Raw genomic sequence first — 16,688 nt, 5'->3', positions numbered from 1 at the left:
GGAAGGAAGGAAGGAAGGAAGGAAGGAAGGAAGGAAGGAAGGAAGGAAGGAAGGAAGGAAGGAAGCCAAGGCTAGGGAGATGCACTAGCAGCTGTTCTAGAGGATCGGGGTTCGGTTCCTGGTACCACACGGAGACTCACATTCATCCATAACTCCAATTCCAGGGCATGCAATGCCTCTTCTGACCTCCAGTTACCAGAGATATATGGGATGCACATATAAACACAGGCCAAGTCTCACATACTAAAATAAAAATCTTAAATTTTAAAAAAATAAATAACAAAGCAAATATTCCTCCTGTATGATCATCAGCAAAGAGTCTGCTAGGTCAATTAAGCAAACTACTAAAGTGTGCTTGTAACTTAGATTTTAATTTTAATTTCTTTTTACTTTTATGTACATTGGTGTTTCGTTTATATGTATGTCTGTGTGGAGGTGTTGGATCCTGGAGTTATGAGCTGCCATGTGGGTGCTGAGAATCGAACCCGGATCCTCTGGAAAAGGATTCAGTGCTCTTACCCACTGAGCCATCACTCCAGCCCCTAAATTTTTAATTTTAAACAAATAAATACATTACCATTTCTTATACCAGCAGTGTAGTGAAACAGTACATTATCAGTTTACAGTGACATACCTCTCTGACCTCAGACTCAGATGGGTCCACTGGGCACGTTAGAGCTACAGTATGCATAACTCAAGTGTACAATGTCCTGGCTCTCGGCCTTAACCTCACATTAAATCTAGAAACTTTTCTTAATTGAGTAAGGGAAACCTGGTCATAATAAATGTCGTCTATATCAATTTAATATTTCTTCTTTATTAATATAACTAAACTTTTCAAGATATATAAAGACAATCCAAAACCACATGAGAAAAAGGAATAGCAATGGCACCTTACTTTCTCAAGATCCCCTGACATCCATAGATAAATTCACAGGGATCACATCCCATGCCAGATGACCTGAGGGTAAAGGTCTACACCACCCTGGAAGTTTTTCATACTCCATATTCATGAAACTGCTTAATACTGGCATAGACTTTACCGTTTAATTATTTCTAATCTAAAATCAGAAATTAATTTAATTATTCATTAAATTCTAATGTAGCAGTACCTTGTTTGTTGTTGTTTATAGTGTTGTTTATAGATCAAATCTAGGCCTTTGCACATACTAGACAAAAATTCTACAGCATAACTATAAGCACAAAACAAAATCCCAAAATTCCAAGCACCATATTGGTACTTTTACACTAAAATCTAGTTTCCTTGGGGTTTATTTTTTAGAATAATCTTGTTCTGTCATTTTGTGACCTCTTCAACTACCCCTTACCCAGTCACATGCCTCCCTATCAAGACTAAGGGCAGGACTCAGAACCTTACATGTGAGAATGCTAGCTACCACTGATCTAAATCTCTAATTCCTCAGCCCTGTTCTAGAATCTGTGTCAATAAGCTGACCAGTCCTATCCATAAACTCCAGGCTGGAAGTTGGCATATGCTACACCAGAAATACATAAACTCATTCTTTGATGCATAAAGAGAGACAAAACACCATGGGCAAAGAAAAGAAGAAAAGTTAGAGTACCTTACTAGAGGCCTCAATGATTCCTGAGAAAAAGGCAAGTGGAAGCCAGCAGAACAGCTCTTATCCATCAACAGCAAAAAGTAGAACTGTCTTGTGTTCTTGCCTGCTGAGTAATACTATCTAATCTGCGATTCCATCAGACTCACAAACACAATCCAAAAAGAATTAAAAGTGGCAGAAATTATTTGTAAAGGGCACTGCATGGCAAAAGAAAAGTCACATCCCTATTACCCAAAGATCTCCTCCAACCTCTAATGAGCATACACTTTGTAAAACACTGTAATGGAGCTCAGGAAGCTAACACAGGAGGATCACTGTGAACGAGGCCACCCTGAGCTACAGATCTCGGGTCAGAACAATGCTAACTTGGGGATGGAGAGATGGTTCAGACTTTAAAGCACTTGGTGTTCTTCCAGAGGACCTGCATGGATACAAGACAGCTCCCAACTACTCCTTACACTAATTACAGGGACTCCAACAGCTCTCCTGCCCTTCGAGGGCACCTACAGACAGAAGCACGCACATAAATTTTAACATAATAATTACAAAATAAAGTTGTACACAACCATATACTGATCCACTCAGCAACACAGCCTGGAGGCTTATGCCCGGCTGGCTTTAGAGATAACAGCACCCAAGTCTAATATGCAAGACTTCTCACACCAAAAGGTTTACAGCCCTCATTCTATTTCTCTGACGAAAAAAGGCCCTTATCAAAAAGCCCTTTATCATCAAATTCATTCCTCAGTAAATTATCTCATCACGGAACATAACCCACTGCTCTTCCCCTAGGGCACTATCTTCTGACAAGGTGATACTTGCATTAATGAATTTTGTAAAAACAAATCCTTTGATCACAGCATTGGCAGGGTTCATAAGGAAAGGAAAGCACTTTTTAAATTGGAAAGGAAGACAGTCTTTTGGGAGCTGAGTAATACATACACCTGGGCGCATGCAGCACCTGCCCTGCCCACTGCGTTCATAGTCACCCTCGGCTCCTAGTAAGCTTTTCTGTGCTACTTTAAATATGATGCTGAGTTACTCTCATGAGTTTATATTTTTATAACTCTTTTTTGAGATTTGTTAAATTCCTGTTTTCCTTTAAATTTTTAGAATTTTTTTTTCTGAAATCGTTGTAATATTTAATACCTTGAAACATTCTGCAGTGCTATCCTTGCTTTATATTAAGGCCTGGCTTTCAGTGAATCGCTCTAAGTAATTTGTTAGAGTCAACAGAAGGCTTGCTCAAATTCATGAATCAGTCAAATTTGTACCCTTGCCAAAGCATATGCACATTCAGCTTTTTCTGTTCTCCTAGATTGTTCTTAGCCCTAGACCCTCACGTCTCTTTTACACATTCATGAAGCTTCCACTAATGGTAGCCTTCAGCTGAACAAGCCATGGGCTTTGGATATATACATGCCCAGAAGTTAATAACTTTCATCAGTAATGTTTCAGGGCTTGGGCAATACGTGACACTTCAAACTGAGTGTCTTCAGACCACACGAGAAGGTACCTGGAGAAACTTCTTTACAAACCAAGGGGGCAAGCCTGACCCTGGGCTAGAGGCTGCAGGCTCTCACAATCCTGTGTTATTGTACAAAGTTTGGCAGCTGCTCAAACCTAAACACAGCTTGGACTGTTTGGGGTCTTTGTTGACTTCCACAGCAACAGTTGTTCTCACATGCTCTGCAGATGGCTGTGCTCTCGCACACTCTACTCACTCTCAATCCATTTACTTCAGTTTGTGTCTGCAATGCCATGACCTTCTACCCAAGTCCTCAAGTTTCTGCCCAGACTCTTCATTAAGAAGTCTGGCTTCAATGTTCCTTTCCCGAGGCCTCTGCCATTGACCCACCTTCACCCACCTCCACGTTCTCTTAGCTAATTCCCCGTGTCAAAATCCCAGCTATTTGCACACATTGTGCTTTGAATTTTACATTACATGTAACATCCTTTCGTGCTTTCGAATCCTTATTCCAGGCCTGACATACCAAGTAAATGCCCAAAGCCTGTAATTTTTTAATGACAACAATAAAAAGAAGTTTATACTTCAAGAAATGGAATGGTTTTCCACTTGCCTGGACCTGTAGTCAACTAAACAGCAGGCTGCTGGGCACACTTGTGAGAGATTCTCTTAATCAGGTTATCTGAAGTGGGAAGACCCACCCAAGATGTGGATGGCACCTTCCAGTGACAACTCAAATAAAAGGAAGATCAGCTTTTGCTGCCAGCTTGCCACTGCTCTCCCAGGCCGAACCCTGTTGCTGCTGTAGTCTGTTTCCTGTGAACACCTATGCCCTCACGGGGTGTGCCCTAAGAATGGGTGACTGAGGATAAAGAAGACCACCCTTAATGCTATTCAGGCAACACCCAGAAGTGGACAGCTGAAGCATCTACAGCCACTTTCTGGGACAACCCTGAAGAGCACCCGCTGGTGAGAGGACATCTTCACAGGAAGAACTCTGCACAGGGCACATGGTGGAACATTTTGCTTGGTTTGGCTGGAGGATCAGGACATGGAAGACCCATCCACAGAAACTGGTAACAACAATGTTTGTGGAAGAGGTATGTGGACAGATATCTATGATTGAGCAAAAGATGTAAGGGTATTTGTGTTCCATGTAAGTGTACGTCAGAAAAGAAGTTAGCAGAGGGGCAGTTCAACAATCAAGTAGACAGGACAAGCCCTTCTGCAGGCAGTTGGACTCTCTCCCCAGTCATCCTTGCCACAGTTAACAGGCCTAGGAACAAAGTGCACTATGGGTATGCAGGTGAGCCTAAAACAGCACCATTCCTGAGTGAACAGAGAACACTGGATCACTTCCCCAATGGAAAAGCCAGCACTCTCTCCCAACTGGAATAAACACTTATACCAGCAGTGGTGAGATGCTGTGCTCCAAGGGAAGCAGCCTCCATCTTGGGGAGTTCATCCATTCCTGCTTGCAAAAAGATCACCCCAGCTGGGCTGGTTTACAGTTTACATCCCCTGAATAGAGGCAAAGAGGAGGACATGAGATTCTCACAGGAGTAACCAGCTGCTTCCTACCAACTGACAACAGTGCACCCTGTTGGGGGAGGAGCCGGAATAGAGGACTTGAAAGTCTGGGGCTTCATCTACGGGTCTATGGAGGAAGCCCTCATCCCTGTAGACAAAGGCTTTCAATGTGTGGCCCTTTGGAGGAGGAACGGCTACATCCCAGTAAGCCCTGGCTCTGTAAGGAAAGCTCCATAAGGAAAAGTCCCAGGGATGAACTGTAGCAGAATTATACCTCAGTTTGTCACTGGGATCCTCGAGGAAAAAGACACTTCTTTATATACATAATGCTTTCTCCAAAATTGTCTCCCATGGACTTACAGAATTCCACCTAGCACTACTTTAAGGGCAAAGAAGTGTGAGTGGGCCCTCAATCATGGAATATATCAGTTTTGCCATATTCCCTACAACCCTAAAATACCTAGCCTGAACCATAGAATGGCCTTTTGAAGACACAGTTACCAGAGACCAGTTAGGACCTGGATATGATAGCACATGCCTTTAATTCCAGCATTCCAGTGGCAGAGGCAGGCAGATCATGGTGAGCTCAGCTTGGTCTACATATAAACTTCCAGGCCAGTGAGAACTACACAAAATGTCACGTTACTTTTAAAATGTATATAAAAAATAAAGGGCTGAAAAAAATAAATAAAAATTTAAAAATAAAATAAATTAAAAGGGCTGGAGAGATGGCTCAACCGTTAAGAAAACCAGCTACTCTTCCAGAGGACCCGGGTTCAATTCCCAGCATCCACATGCTGGCTGACTGTAACATGAGTTCCCAGGTACCCTACACTTTCACACAGACATAGAGGCAAAACACAAAAGCATATAAAATAAAAATAAATTCTTAAAAATTTTTAGAGATCAATAGTCTGAAGACCCAGTGTGGGAATCTCCAGATGTCTCTAGTTCATGGCACTGTTAGCAAGGATTCACAGATCTAGAAATCAACGAATAAAAATGGACATTGTATCACTCACCATCGCCTCAAGAGGCCCACTAATAAAACAGAAGTTTTGGTTGTAGAGAGGAGTATTCCTGCCAGGAGACAGAGAACATTCCATTCAACAGAAAGCTAAGATTTTTTTCCCCTAGCCACTTTGGGTTCCTGATGCCCTTCAGTCAACGGGAGAAGAAAGAAATGTTTGGAGGGTGACTAATTCAGACTACCAGGGGTAAACTGGGCTATTTCTCCCCAGGGAAGATAAGGAAGAAGTTATCTAGAGCCTAGGGGATCTTTTAGAACATTTCTTGGTGTTACTGGAGCCTGTGGTGTATGTCAGTGGGCATCTACAACTACACATACCAGGAACGAAGGTACGGCTTACCCCTCCAGGTAAAGAACCGAGACCTGTGATGTGTTTGCTGGATGTGGAGGTAAATACAGACTGGGTAGTAGAGGGTGTCAGTTATAAACACCAGCTAAGGACATGTGAACGGATAAAGAAATGAGGTCTGTAATTTTCAACAAGGACTCTTAAGAATATGTTAAACAGATGTGTTTGATGTCCTCTATCTCTTTATCATGTAATGTAACATTGATTAAGATGGTGTCAGTGGTAAAGAATCTGAAATCTATACCAACATATTTAGCTTTCAGACACTAAAAGACACGAATTCTTCAAAGTGCCTTGCCTATTCTGGAGAAAATAATGCATTTGCAGCTGTACCTAGGATAGTTATAGCATGTTAAAAAGAATCATTGTTTTTTTTATTGTTGTCACTTGGAAATTAATCATGACATAAGGAAAGGTGATTGTGTGTCAAGCTGACAAGGATTGGACTTGTAATGGTTGATCTTAGTTCTCAACTTGACTGGATCTGGAATCAACTAAGAGGCAGGCCACAGAGCACACCTGTCAAGAATTTTCTCAATCAGGTTATTTGGAATCAGAAGCCCCACTCTAAAAACTGGGCACAGCACCTTCCAGAGGAAGCCCAGGTAAAAGGATGGTAAAGAAGGACTGACACTTTGTTTTCCTTGCTTGCCTTTGCTCTCCCTGACGAGTGCATCTGTCCTGCTGCTACTGGTATTGCCCCGGCTGTCATTAGGTCATACAAGACCCAGGCTGCTTTAGTCTTCCAGCCTGGACTCAGTGCCACTGCTCTCTAGGAATCCTCCAGGCCCTCAGCACCTGACTGGGACTGCTCATGCACCCAACTACTGGGTTCCCAGTCTTCCCAGATGAGACAGCTATACTGCCCAGTTCATACTGTGCAAGCCAGTCTAACAGCTGTCTTTCGATATACACTTACTTATTATTATCAGTATGCTTCCTCTAGTTAACCCTGACTAATGCACACTTCATGAAGTCAGGTATACTTATAAGTAGGAATAATCAAGGCTACATGATTTGGCTGAGTATGATAGCTCAAGTCTGTAATCCCAACCCAGGAGGTTAGAGCAGGAAGCCTATAATGGCTATAGAGTCAGTTAACAGCCAGCCTAAAGTACAAAGTAAAAGATCTCTTAAAAGGGAGTGAGACTGGAGAGATGGCTGCTCTTCCAAAGGACACAGGATCAAGTACCCAGCACCCATATAGAGGCTCACAATGAACTGTAGCTCCAATTCCAAGAGATCTGACACCTCCTTCTGGCATCCTCAGACACCAGGAACAAAAGTGGTACACAAACATACATGTAAGCAAAACACCACACACAAAATATTTAATTAATAATTATTTAATTTTATCTGGACATAATTACATCATCTAAATGTTATATCATTAAAAGATACAACTTTTTCAAAGGTCCATACAGTGTACACCATGAGTTGGAAGCACACAGGAGCAACTACAAACTGCCTCTCTACTATCCATCAGATCATCTTCCTACCAACAATCACTGCTCAGCTGCTTGCAACTGAGAGTTCAAATGAACACAGTGGCCACTTGAGATCACTTTAAAGACTGTCAAAGCTAGAAAGGACGTAGGTCACTAGAACATCATGGGAAGATGGAACTAGCACTGAGCTGTCTATCTAGAGACTTCGCCATGACTGGGTATAGCACTGCAACTTTGCAGAACATATTCCTAAGTGGAATTACGCACAGGGCTAAATTACAGGGAACACAGCAGATAACTAATTAATTAAAAGTCACCTAGAAGAGTACGGTTACCCTTCAATACAAGGAGGATGCAGAAAAAGCACTGGAAAAGAGCCCCCTCATTCACAGTAGCCATCATGAGCATGACAGCATCTGAATCCTCTCCAAATGTGTGAGATCAGCAAATCTGCTCTTTGAATGTGTAGAGTGGGGAGAATGGTACTTTTTCACAGGATCCCAAGGATTAAAAGAGAAAACCAAGCAATAGCTTTAGAGTGGCCTGAGGCCACTCGCCACAGCTTCAATGCACTACCAAAAACTAATATATGATGGGAGTTACATCATTATTATTACCATCTGATGGTGGCTTCTGCAGTAGAGTATTAATTGTACATAATTAATATGGACAAATGCATGAGCACTTTTCTGAATACTGGCAATCCTTTATTTCCAGACTGCACTGTGATCTATTATCACTGCCTTCATTTGACTCAGAATCACTGCATATGAGGAAAGAGTAATGAAGCTGATAAAAACATCACAACAAATTCTGTTTTTTTTAAGGCAACAATTTAAATGTCCTTACCCCGAAGATCCAATGCTCTTACAAACACCAAGAAGGGGTCTTTTCTCAGCAAAGTTATCACACTTTTGAGCACCTGTTGAAAGCATAAAACATTGTTTTGAGAAACTTTGTATATTTTCCATTATTTCAAAATATTTACAATAGAATGAGGGTGGATGAGCAGCAAGTCACTGGTCTGCCCTGTACAGAAAGAACAATGTGCATGTGTGTATCTATACGTTTGTTTATACATGTGTATGTATATGTATACAACAGAAATTAAAGATACTGGCAGACATTTTTTAAAGACTTTTTGTTGTTTCAATCTTAACAACATTCTCTATGAGATCAAAAACTACATCCTACAGTGACAAGCTACTTAAGACTAGTATGTGATGGCACATACCTTTAATCCCAGGAGAGGCAGGCAGGTCTATGAGTTTGAGGCCAGCCTGGTCTACAGAACAAGTTCCAGGACACCAAGAGCTACAAAGATAACCAAAGAAACTATCTCTCAAGAAAGAGAGAGAGAGAGAGGAAGAAAAAGAGAAAAAGACAGAAAGAAAAAGAAACTGAAAACAAAAACTTATGTACACAAAGTTAAATCTATGTAAAATCACCTAAGAATTTAGATCAACCCTTGGTGGTTGTGGTGTATGAATGCTAAAGAAATCAGACTAATTCCTTATATCTTCACATTACAAATTCTGCCAAATAAGCATCCTCAGAATAACCATTTAACCTATCATGGCAGATTTTGTTTTGTATTACCTTGAAGACAGCACCTTACTTTGTGACCTAAGCTGCCCTTGTGCTCAAGATCCTACAGCCTCAGCATGAACCACACCTAGCTTCCAATTTTTTTTTATGTATATGGGTCTGTTGCCTGCCTGTATGTCTGTACACTATCTGCCTGTAATACTCAGAGAACAGAACAGGGTATCAACTCCCCTGGAATGGAGTTACAGATGGTTAACTATAAGCCCCCATGTGGATTTTGGGACATTTGTCTCAGTCTTCTAAAAAAAAAAAAAAGCAGCCCATACTCTTCAATCACTGATCCAACTTCCAGCCCCAACTTACTTTCATTTTTCCTTCTCCTTTTGAATAAGTCTTACATAGCCAAGGATGACCTTTAACTTACTGTGTGGCCAAGGCGGCCCTTAAACATTTGATCCTCCTGCCTCTACCTCCCTGTGTGTTCAAGATTAAGCTGGGTACAGTGGAACATGCCTGTAATCCCAGCACTCAGGGAGACAGAGGCAGGCAGATCACTGTGATTTCGAGGCCAGCATGGCCAGGGCTACACAGAGAAATCCTTTCATAAATTAAATGAATTAATTAATTAATGAATTAATGGGTTCCCTAGTGCAATAATGACTATTTTTAGAAAACTGAGATTAAAATAACAGTTAATATTTTCATTCAAATTAGTAATTACACAAGAATACTCAACATCACTGTCCCCATTCAAGCTATGCCAAAATCCTAGTCAACATAACAATAATGAACTTATTAATAATCTTTAATACAAAAACAAAGCAGGATTGGAGAGTTTCTCAGTAAGTAAATGCCTGCCTTGAATACACGGAACTGTGAGCCCCAGAACACATGTTAAAAACAGTAGCATATGGGACTGGACTGATGGCTCACGGGTTAGCTCAAGCTGTTCTTGCAGAAAAGCTGGCTTTGGTTCCTAGCACCCACAAGGCAGCTAACACCTCCTGCACCTCCAGTTCCAAGGGAGGTGACTTCCCCATCTAGCCTTCTCAGGCACCAGGCAATCGTGTGATTCACATACACACAATAAAGCAAACTTTTTTAAAATGTAATTAAAATAATATCAGTATACTACAGGTCCAAATGACATGAGACGATGTCCAGCCACAACCAAGAAATTACTATACACAGTACTCATGGTACTAGGGGAATGTGTCCTGCTGCTGATTTTAATGTAAACAGTACATTGTGAGGACAGTCTGACCCCTTCATACTTCCTGAAAGGGCTGAGGAAACACACACACACACACGGCAGGCTTCCTGCCTTTACCAAAAGGAAGGAAACCATTGGAAGAGGGAGATGAAAGATGGGCAAACCTAAGTGAACACGCTGCAGTCGATCCTTAGCCCCCTCCGGTTTTCCACAAAGGCCAGCCTTACTCATGACTGTCATTCTAGCCATTTCTTTCCATCTCTGCTTTCCTGAGGAGACGCCAACACGCATGTATATTCAAGTTTCTCTGATGCTACCCTACTCCTCGGGATCAGTCACCAGCTATGGGAAGTCATAAGGTTAGAGGAGAAACTTATACTCCCCCACTACACAGTTGTTTTTGTTTTCTGACACAAGGTCTCTCAGCACATAGCCCTGGCTGGCCTAAAATTTGCTTTGCAGACTAAGCTAGCTGGCCTTGAAATCAAAAAGATCCCCCTGCTTCTGCCTCCTGAGTGCCAGTACACCTGGTCAAGATTCTTTAGATCAAAAATAAACAAATAAAACTAATACATCATCTAGAATGGTCTCGTAGGAGAGGAACAGAGAGTAATTAAAACAGATGGATCATCAAATTATGAGTAGTGCCTTACATATTATTATTATTACTCTGGATAAAAGCTTGCTTGCTAGGCAAGCCTGACAACCTGAGTTAGGTCTCCAGGACCCACAAAAAAAAGAGAACAAATTCCGGCAGGTGTCCTCTGACCGCCATATTCACTCCATAGGACATATATGTGCTCTCGCGCTCTTTCTAGCTCACACACACTCTCTTGCTCTCTTCCTCTCTCTCTCATACACAAATACATATTCTCACATACACACTCAAACACACACTCAAGCAAACACTATAAAATAAATCTCTTAAAAACTTTCCACTACAATTTAAATTATAGTCATATAAATTGACATTTATCAAATACAAGATTCAAGTTTTGATAAAACCAAAATTATAAATTCAAATACACTGAATCCACAAATACCACAGCTGAAATTTCATCAGGGATGAGAGACAACTTACATACATGATTACTTCCTCCAGCACTGTTTAAAATAGTGGAGGAAGAAAGAGCCAAGTGTGAAAGGAAACATCCATTCCCCACAGCTGCAAACAGGACTTGCCGAGTGTAAACACTGAGGAGACCACAGTATGAGGGGTAGGGGAGCACCCAACAGCGGGAAGATAGAGACCCACACAGCATCTACTCTGATGTACCCAGTCGGCAGGGACACAGAAAAGTCATAATCACTGTTCACAGGAGAGGCAAGGGGAATTAGAAGACAGGTGATGTAGAAAGAAGCTTTTCAATGCTTTTCAACAGTTTCTGCCTTCTGGTTTTCAACCCATGTGATACATAAATTTCCTGCAAAATGTCTGTGTTCACTTTAAACAAGAAGCCATGTGCCAAGAGACAAGCTAGTGCTTGCTTTAAATTTGAACACAAGCTAGGAGGATGCAAACATGTGTTTAATGTTATCCTCCCTAAAAATTCTATGAAAGCAATTCTTAAGTAAAGTTTTAAAATATGTAATGACCCCAACGAATTTGACAAAGAGATGAGTACTGATGAATTAAGCAGTCCTAAGTGAAGGCTGGAGGCTCCAGTGGTGGAAAAACACCCAGAGATTAAAGGGACCTTTATACACAGTATTATAAAGGGTATAGTAAGTGATTATACCAGGTACACTTGGGACTGGATGTGAAAGAACCAGTCTAAAACAAAGGGGACCGGCTTGTTACTGGCTGCTTGAGAAACTCTCAGATGGCAAAACTTTACTTCCAGACAACTTAACTCACCCTCCCAACTCCTGACCGATTGAAAGGCAGCTCTCTAGAGAGCATGAGACAGCGCTCCAGGTGAAGTGAGGATTAAATGACAGCATTAATGCTTAATATTGAAGCAGCCTTTCCCATGCCCAGGACTTCTCCCTCTGAGTTTCCCAAACACTAGTGTCAGATCCTTATCATCCACGTCTCCTCTGGGGAACAGAACAGCCCCAGGAGAAAGGACTGAAAAGCACTGTCCATCAGAAGAATCAGGCAAACAAGCACAAAGAAAGCCCAGTGGTGAAGGTAAACCCTCAAAGCTGGCAGTCGGCTTGAGAGTTTGACACGAACAGCTACCATCTAGACAGCCAAGGAGCTAGAGCTGTTTAGAAAGGTGTCTCTACAGGGTGAAAACATCAAGAATTATAGTATTGCCGTTACTAATTTCCAGGAAATGTGACGAACACAATGTGAAATGGATGCTGACACTTTCAAGGGGAGCTCTGGGAACGTGGGATGAAGCTCAAGGAGCAGTGTGCTTGCCCAAAGAATAAGCAAGGCCCATGGTTCCATTCCTAGTACTGTGACAACCAGGCTTGGTGGCTCACGGCAGTAGTCCCAGCACTCAGGAAGTGTTGGCAAGAGGATAAGATCAGAAGTTCAAGGTCATCCCCAGCTCTATAATGAAAACAGAAAAAGAGTGAAGGGAGGAAATGAGAGCAGGGGGAGAAGAAACCTGAGAAATTTCAAATGGTAGATAATATTTTAAAACCTGAAAAACGCACCAGAGATAAAATGAAAAAAAAAAAATCCCAAAACACTATAAAATATTGAGTTTTTTTCAATGACTGATGAGCAAGAGGCACCAAAAAGAAAAGCCTTAAGCCAGGCGTGCCAAGCACACTCTTTACCTCAGCACTGGGAGATTGAGGCACGAGGAATAGAGCAAATTAAAGGCCTGACTCTGACTCCAAAATAAAATAGGAACAAATGAAAAAGGGTGTTTGTTCAAGATCAAGACATTACACAGTATTCCAAAATACGTTTTGTTATTACATAAAAATCTAGATAAAATAAAACATGTCTGTTCAAATAATTTACAAGGGATTATTTCTGCTTCTGCTACAAATCCGATTTAACAATTAATAATCTGACTTTTAAATCCAAGCATGAGTTAAAATTTAACTGATCCAAAGCCTACACTATTTCTGTACAAAATTAATTACAATTGAACCCCTCTACACAGAGCCAATCCTTCACTCCTTCAGCACACTTCAACTCCTTCCTAGCCTCTCAAGTTCGCATCTGCTCTGTACAGACCAGATTTATTTCAGTGGCTGCAGCATCAAGTCGTGAAAGTACAATGCTGGCTTGACCATTCCACTCTTCCCAAGATGCAGCTGAAGAACTCTCTGGTTCCCACTGGCCTCCTGGACTCTCTCAGTGTAGCAGGCTTGCCCACAACACTCGACCTAAGGTGCATGCTCTCCAAGGAAGGACATAAGCCTAACGTGGGACCCAACACTGCCTGCCAGGTGCCCACTACAGAAGTCAGTGTGGGATAAAATGACTGGATCGCAAGAAGCAAGGATCCCCAAAATTTCTAATTGTATCTGAGGCAAACCCCTTTAAAAACTTGGGCAAAGAACTGCAATTCCAGAGTTTGAATTCTCATTTAAATATTTTCTGGACGGTCGAAATAAATACAATTCTTAAACTGCAAGTTTAAGAATAAATTCTACATGCTCAGAAGCACTACAGTATTCACTTGGTTTGGTCTGCTTTTTAAATGGGTATAAATAGCAGCCTGTACTCTTCCTGAGGCCTAATGGAGTCATCGCCCTCCGGTAATGTAATCCTCCAAATTGGAGCGGATTAACTTTTTATATATCAATTGTGTGTGTATTTGCATGTACAATGGAGAGAATGACGTTCCACACACCTGCTCCACAGCACTTGACAGAATGCACCACAATGATTGAAATGAAATGCAGCTCACCAAATCCATCAAATACAAAAACTACCGCAATCCTGTTGCAAAGTCCTTTTGTTAAACTCCTTTTATTCTAAATCCTTTTAATTCTGTCCTATAACACTAAAACATTTACAAAAAGCTTAAAATCCTAATAAATCACACAATTAAAGTAATGAAAATGGGCCTGCACACCAAGTCACCAACTCCTCCACCACTCAACAAAATTCAGAACAGTTTGCTTGTCAGAGAATGTTAACTAATATCCCCCCATCACGAACACCATTGTAAACTCATTTAAACCAAAGAGCTTAAGCTCGTAAATCAGCCTTGAGATTTCAAGACATCAACTAGAAACAGCTTCTACCTTAGTCCAAAAGCAGACCCAGAGGCAAATAAAACCCCAACTGGTGATGAAATATTACGCCTCTCCCTTTTGATGTTGAAGATGATGCCCTACATATAAAGACTTTACACAACAGTATGTCCTCGCTAATAAATTTTTACTGTGAAAACCTTTTCCAGAAGGATTTCTTTGAACAACTAAATTCATTTAAACCATTCAGTTAAACTATCCTAAAACCCCTGCCTCTTTTCTTGGAGCAGGGTCTCATGTTGCCAGGCTGTCTTCAGCCTCAGTCCACAGCTAGCTGACAATGACGCTGGAAAATGGAGCCTCTTGCACTCATCGCCCACATGCTGAAGGTTACTTTTTTTTTCTGTAACTAAAATCATTTTCTTTATAACAGATGTCACCAAGTTATCCTTGAGGTGTTTTACTTACAGATCCCCCTCAATGTGAGCACTTAACATATAGCAGGATGTGCAGTCTCAGATGGCTCAACTGTCAAGCCTTTTTTGTGTCAGTTTGTAGGCTGTCAGGATTTTTCATGTACAATTTCTGTTTTCTTACCAGATTTTCCATAAATAATCTCTATTATAAATTGGATAATCCTCTTATGTCTTTTTCTTATCTAAACAGGAAAATGTGAATGAGAAACTTCATTTTAAACAGACAAGTGAGATTAAACATGGAGGAAGATGGACCCAGGGGCTTCATGGATCTGGACCAAGCACATTGCCTTAAACTATCTCACCTAACTATGATCACAAAGCACGCCTTGGCATTCATTTGCCCTCCCTCTTTAAAACACATGCATACATTTTAGGCTTCCAGTGAAGTAAAGCACTGTACTCAAGCACACAGCTTTCTTCTGGGGGCTAATGTGAAGGGCTCATGTGCCCTCCACAGTCCCAGAGCATCGCTCTACTCCAAAACATCATCTTCTTAAGCAACAAGCAGGTATTTCACAGATAACCAGGCCTTCTTTCACAGATGTTCAAAGCCACCAGAAACTTCCACTGTTTTTCATAGGACTTAACTGACCATGAGAGAAGATTCAGCAGTTTTTAGTGACACATCTGACTCTGAAAGCAGCACAACTCTTAACCCCGACTCACTGAGGAAAACGAGAAGACAACAACTCTGCGGGAACTATAAGGAAAGTTACTGTCAAAGGCAAATCAGTTAATTCTTTACTACGATTACAAAAAGGGGTGAGCACCAATGTCACAGCAGGTTGCTATGACTGCTGAAAGGGGACAGCTGCAAATGGCAAAGGGTGGACTGACAGAGGGTACATTCTCATCTGCTCACTCCTGCTCTGACCACAGGGCCACGATGCCTTTGACGCCTATCCACAACACTCACTCTGCCCCACACTGACTTTCCCTCACTCTCCTACTTCACAACACAGCACTTTCTAGTCTCTGGTGAATACTCCACTTACGGCTTCTACATCTTGGCCAAAACATTCCCAAATCAGAAAGGCCTCTTGATCCATCATTCTCTGTTCACATTCTATCTCCTTACACAGATTTATTTCTTCATGGCACCTCTCTGTCCCTCAAACTGCACACATTACACTGTTGATCTACTTATCTGTACAGCATACCCATGCCTTAACTCCCTGACACTAAGACCTATATGTCAACGGTCGTCATAATAGCTATTATTTACACCTAAAAAACATGCTCAAGCCCATTCCAAGGGGAAAGGGTAATATGGAATACTACTTGACAATAAAAAGGAATGATGTCGAAGGTTTAAGGCCAATCGAAAGTACAGAAAATAGTTTTGTCTGATGTGAAAGAAAACAAAAAAAAAACAAGGAAAGCACTGGTGATGAGTGAGCGGGAAACAGCACACAAAAGAGAATGAGGGAACTCTTCCAGAGAAGGAATACAAAGGTGCACATCTGTCATAACGCAGACTAAAGCCAGGCAGAGTGGCTCACACAACAGCCCTAGCACTTGGAAGCCCACTGAAATAGAAACAGCTCATGTTCCCGCCCTTAAAATAAACTTGAACCTATCACACACAAAGCTTTGCATTTGCGTTCTAGGAATTACTGTAAGCAAGTAAGAAATAGCATCAGTAGTCGGGGCTAAAAACTGGGACATAACAGCAGGTGACGGTGTACTAACACAGAGGTGAGCAGACAGGGAACCGCAGATGTACCAGAACAAGGTCGAAGAAGCCTGAAGCCCTGGCAAGAGGATCAGAAGCACAGGCAGACAGATTATGAAGTGGACAGAGCATCGGCAAGTCACAAAACATGAGCAAAGTTCATGTAGGGGCAGGAAAAAACATGTAAGTACACTATTAAAAGCACCACACTGTGAGAAAGTAGGTACAGAAAACAGAGCTTGATACAGA

The 16,688-nt window shown here is 41.5% G+C and overlaps 1 protein-coding gene across 1 annotated transcript in view; it reads right to left on the bottom strand.

The window, feature by feature from the left end:
- Bcas3 (BCAS3 microtubule associated cell migration factor) overlaps positions 1-16,688 on the bottom strand; it is a 440,143-nt gene that overhangs the window by 374,913 nt on the left and 48,542 nt on the right. The window contains exon 9 of the mRNA XM_055619572.1: positions 8,258-8,330. Within this exon, the coding sequence (XP_055475547.1) occupies positions 8,258-8,330 (73 nt within the window). The remainder of the gene's footprint in view (positions 1-8,257; positions 8,331-16,688) is intronic.

This window comes from Psammomys obesus, unplaced genomic scaffold (assembly GCF_907164565.1).
Source record: "Psammomys obesus unplaced genomic scaffold, mPsaObe1.curated_primary_1811, whole genome shotgun sequence".
Classification (NCBI taxonomy): Eukaryota; Metazoa; Chordata; class Mammalia; order Rodentia; family Muridae; genus Psammomys; species Psammomys obesus.
This window is presented reverse-complemented; position numbering and strand designations above follow the sequence as displayed.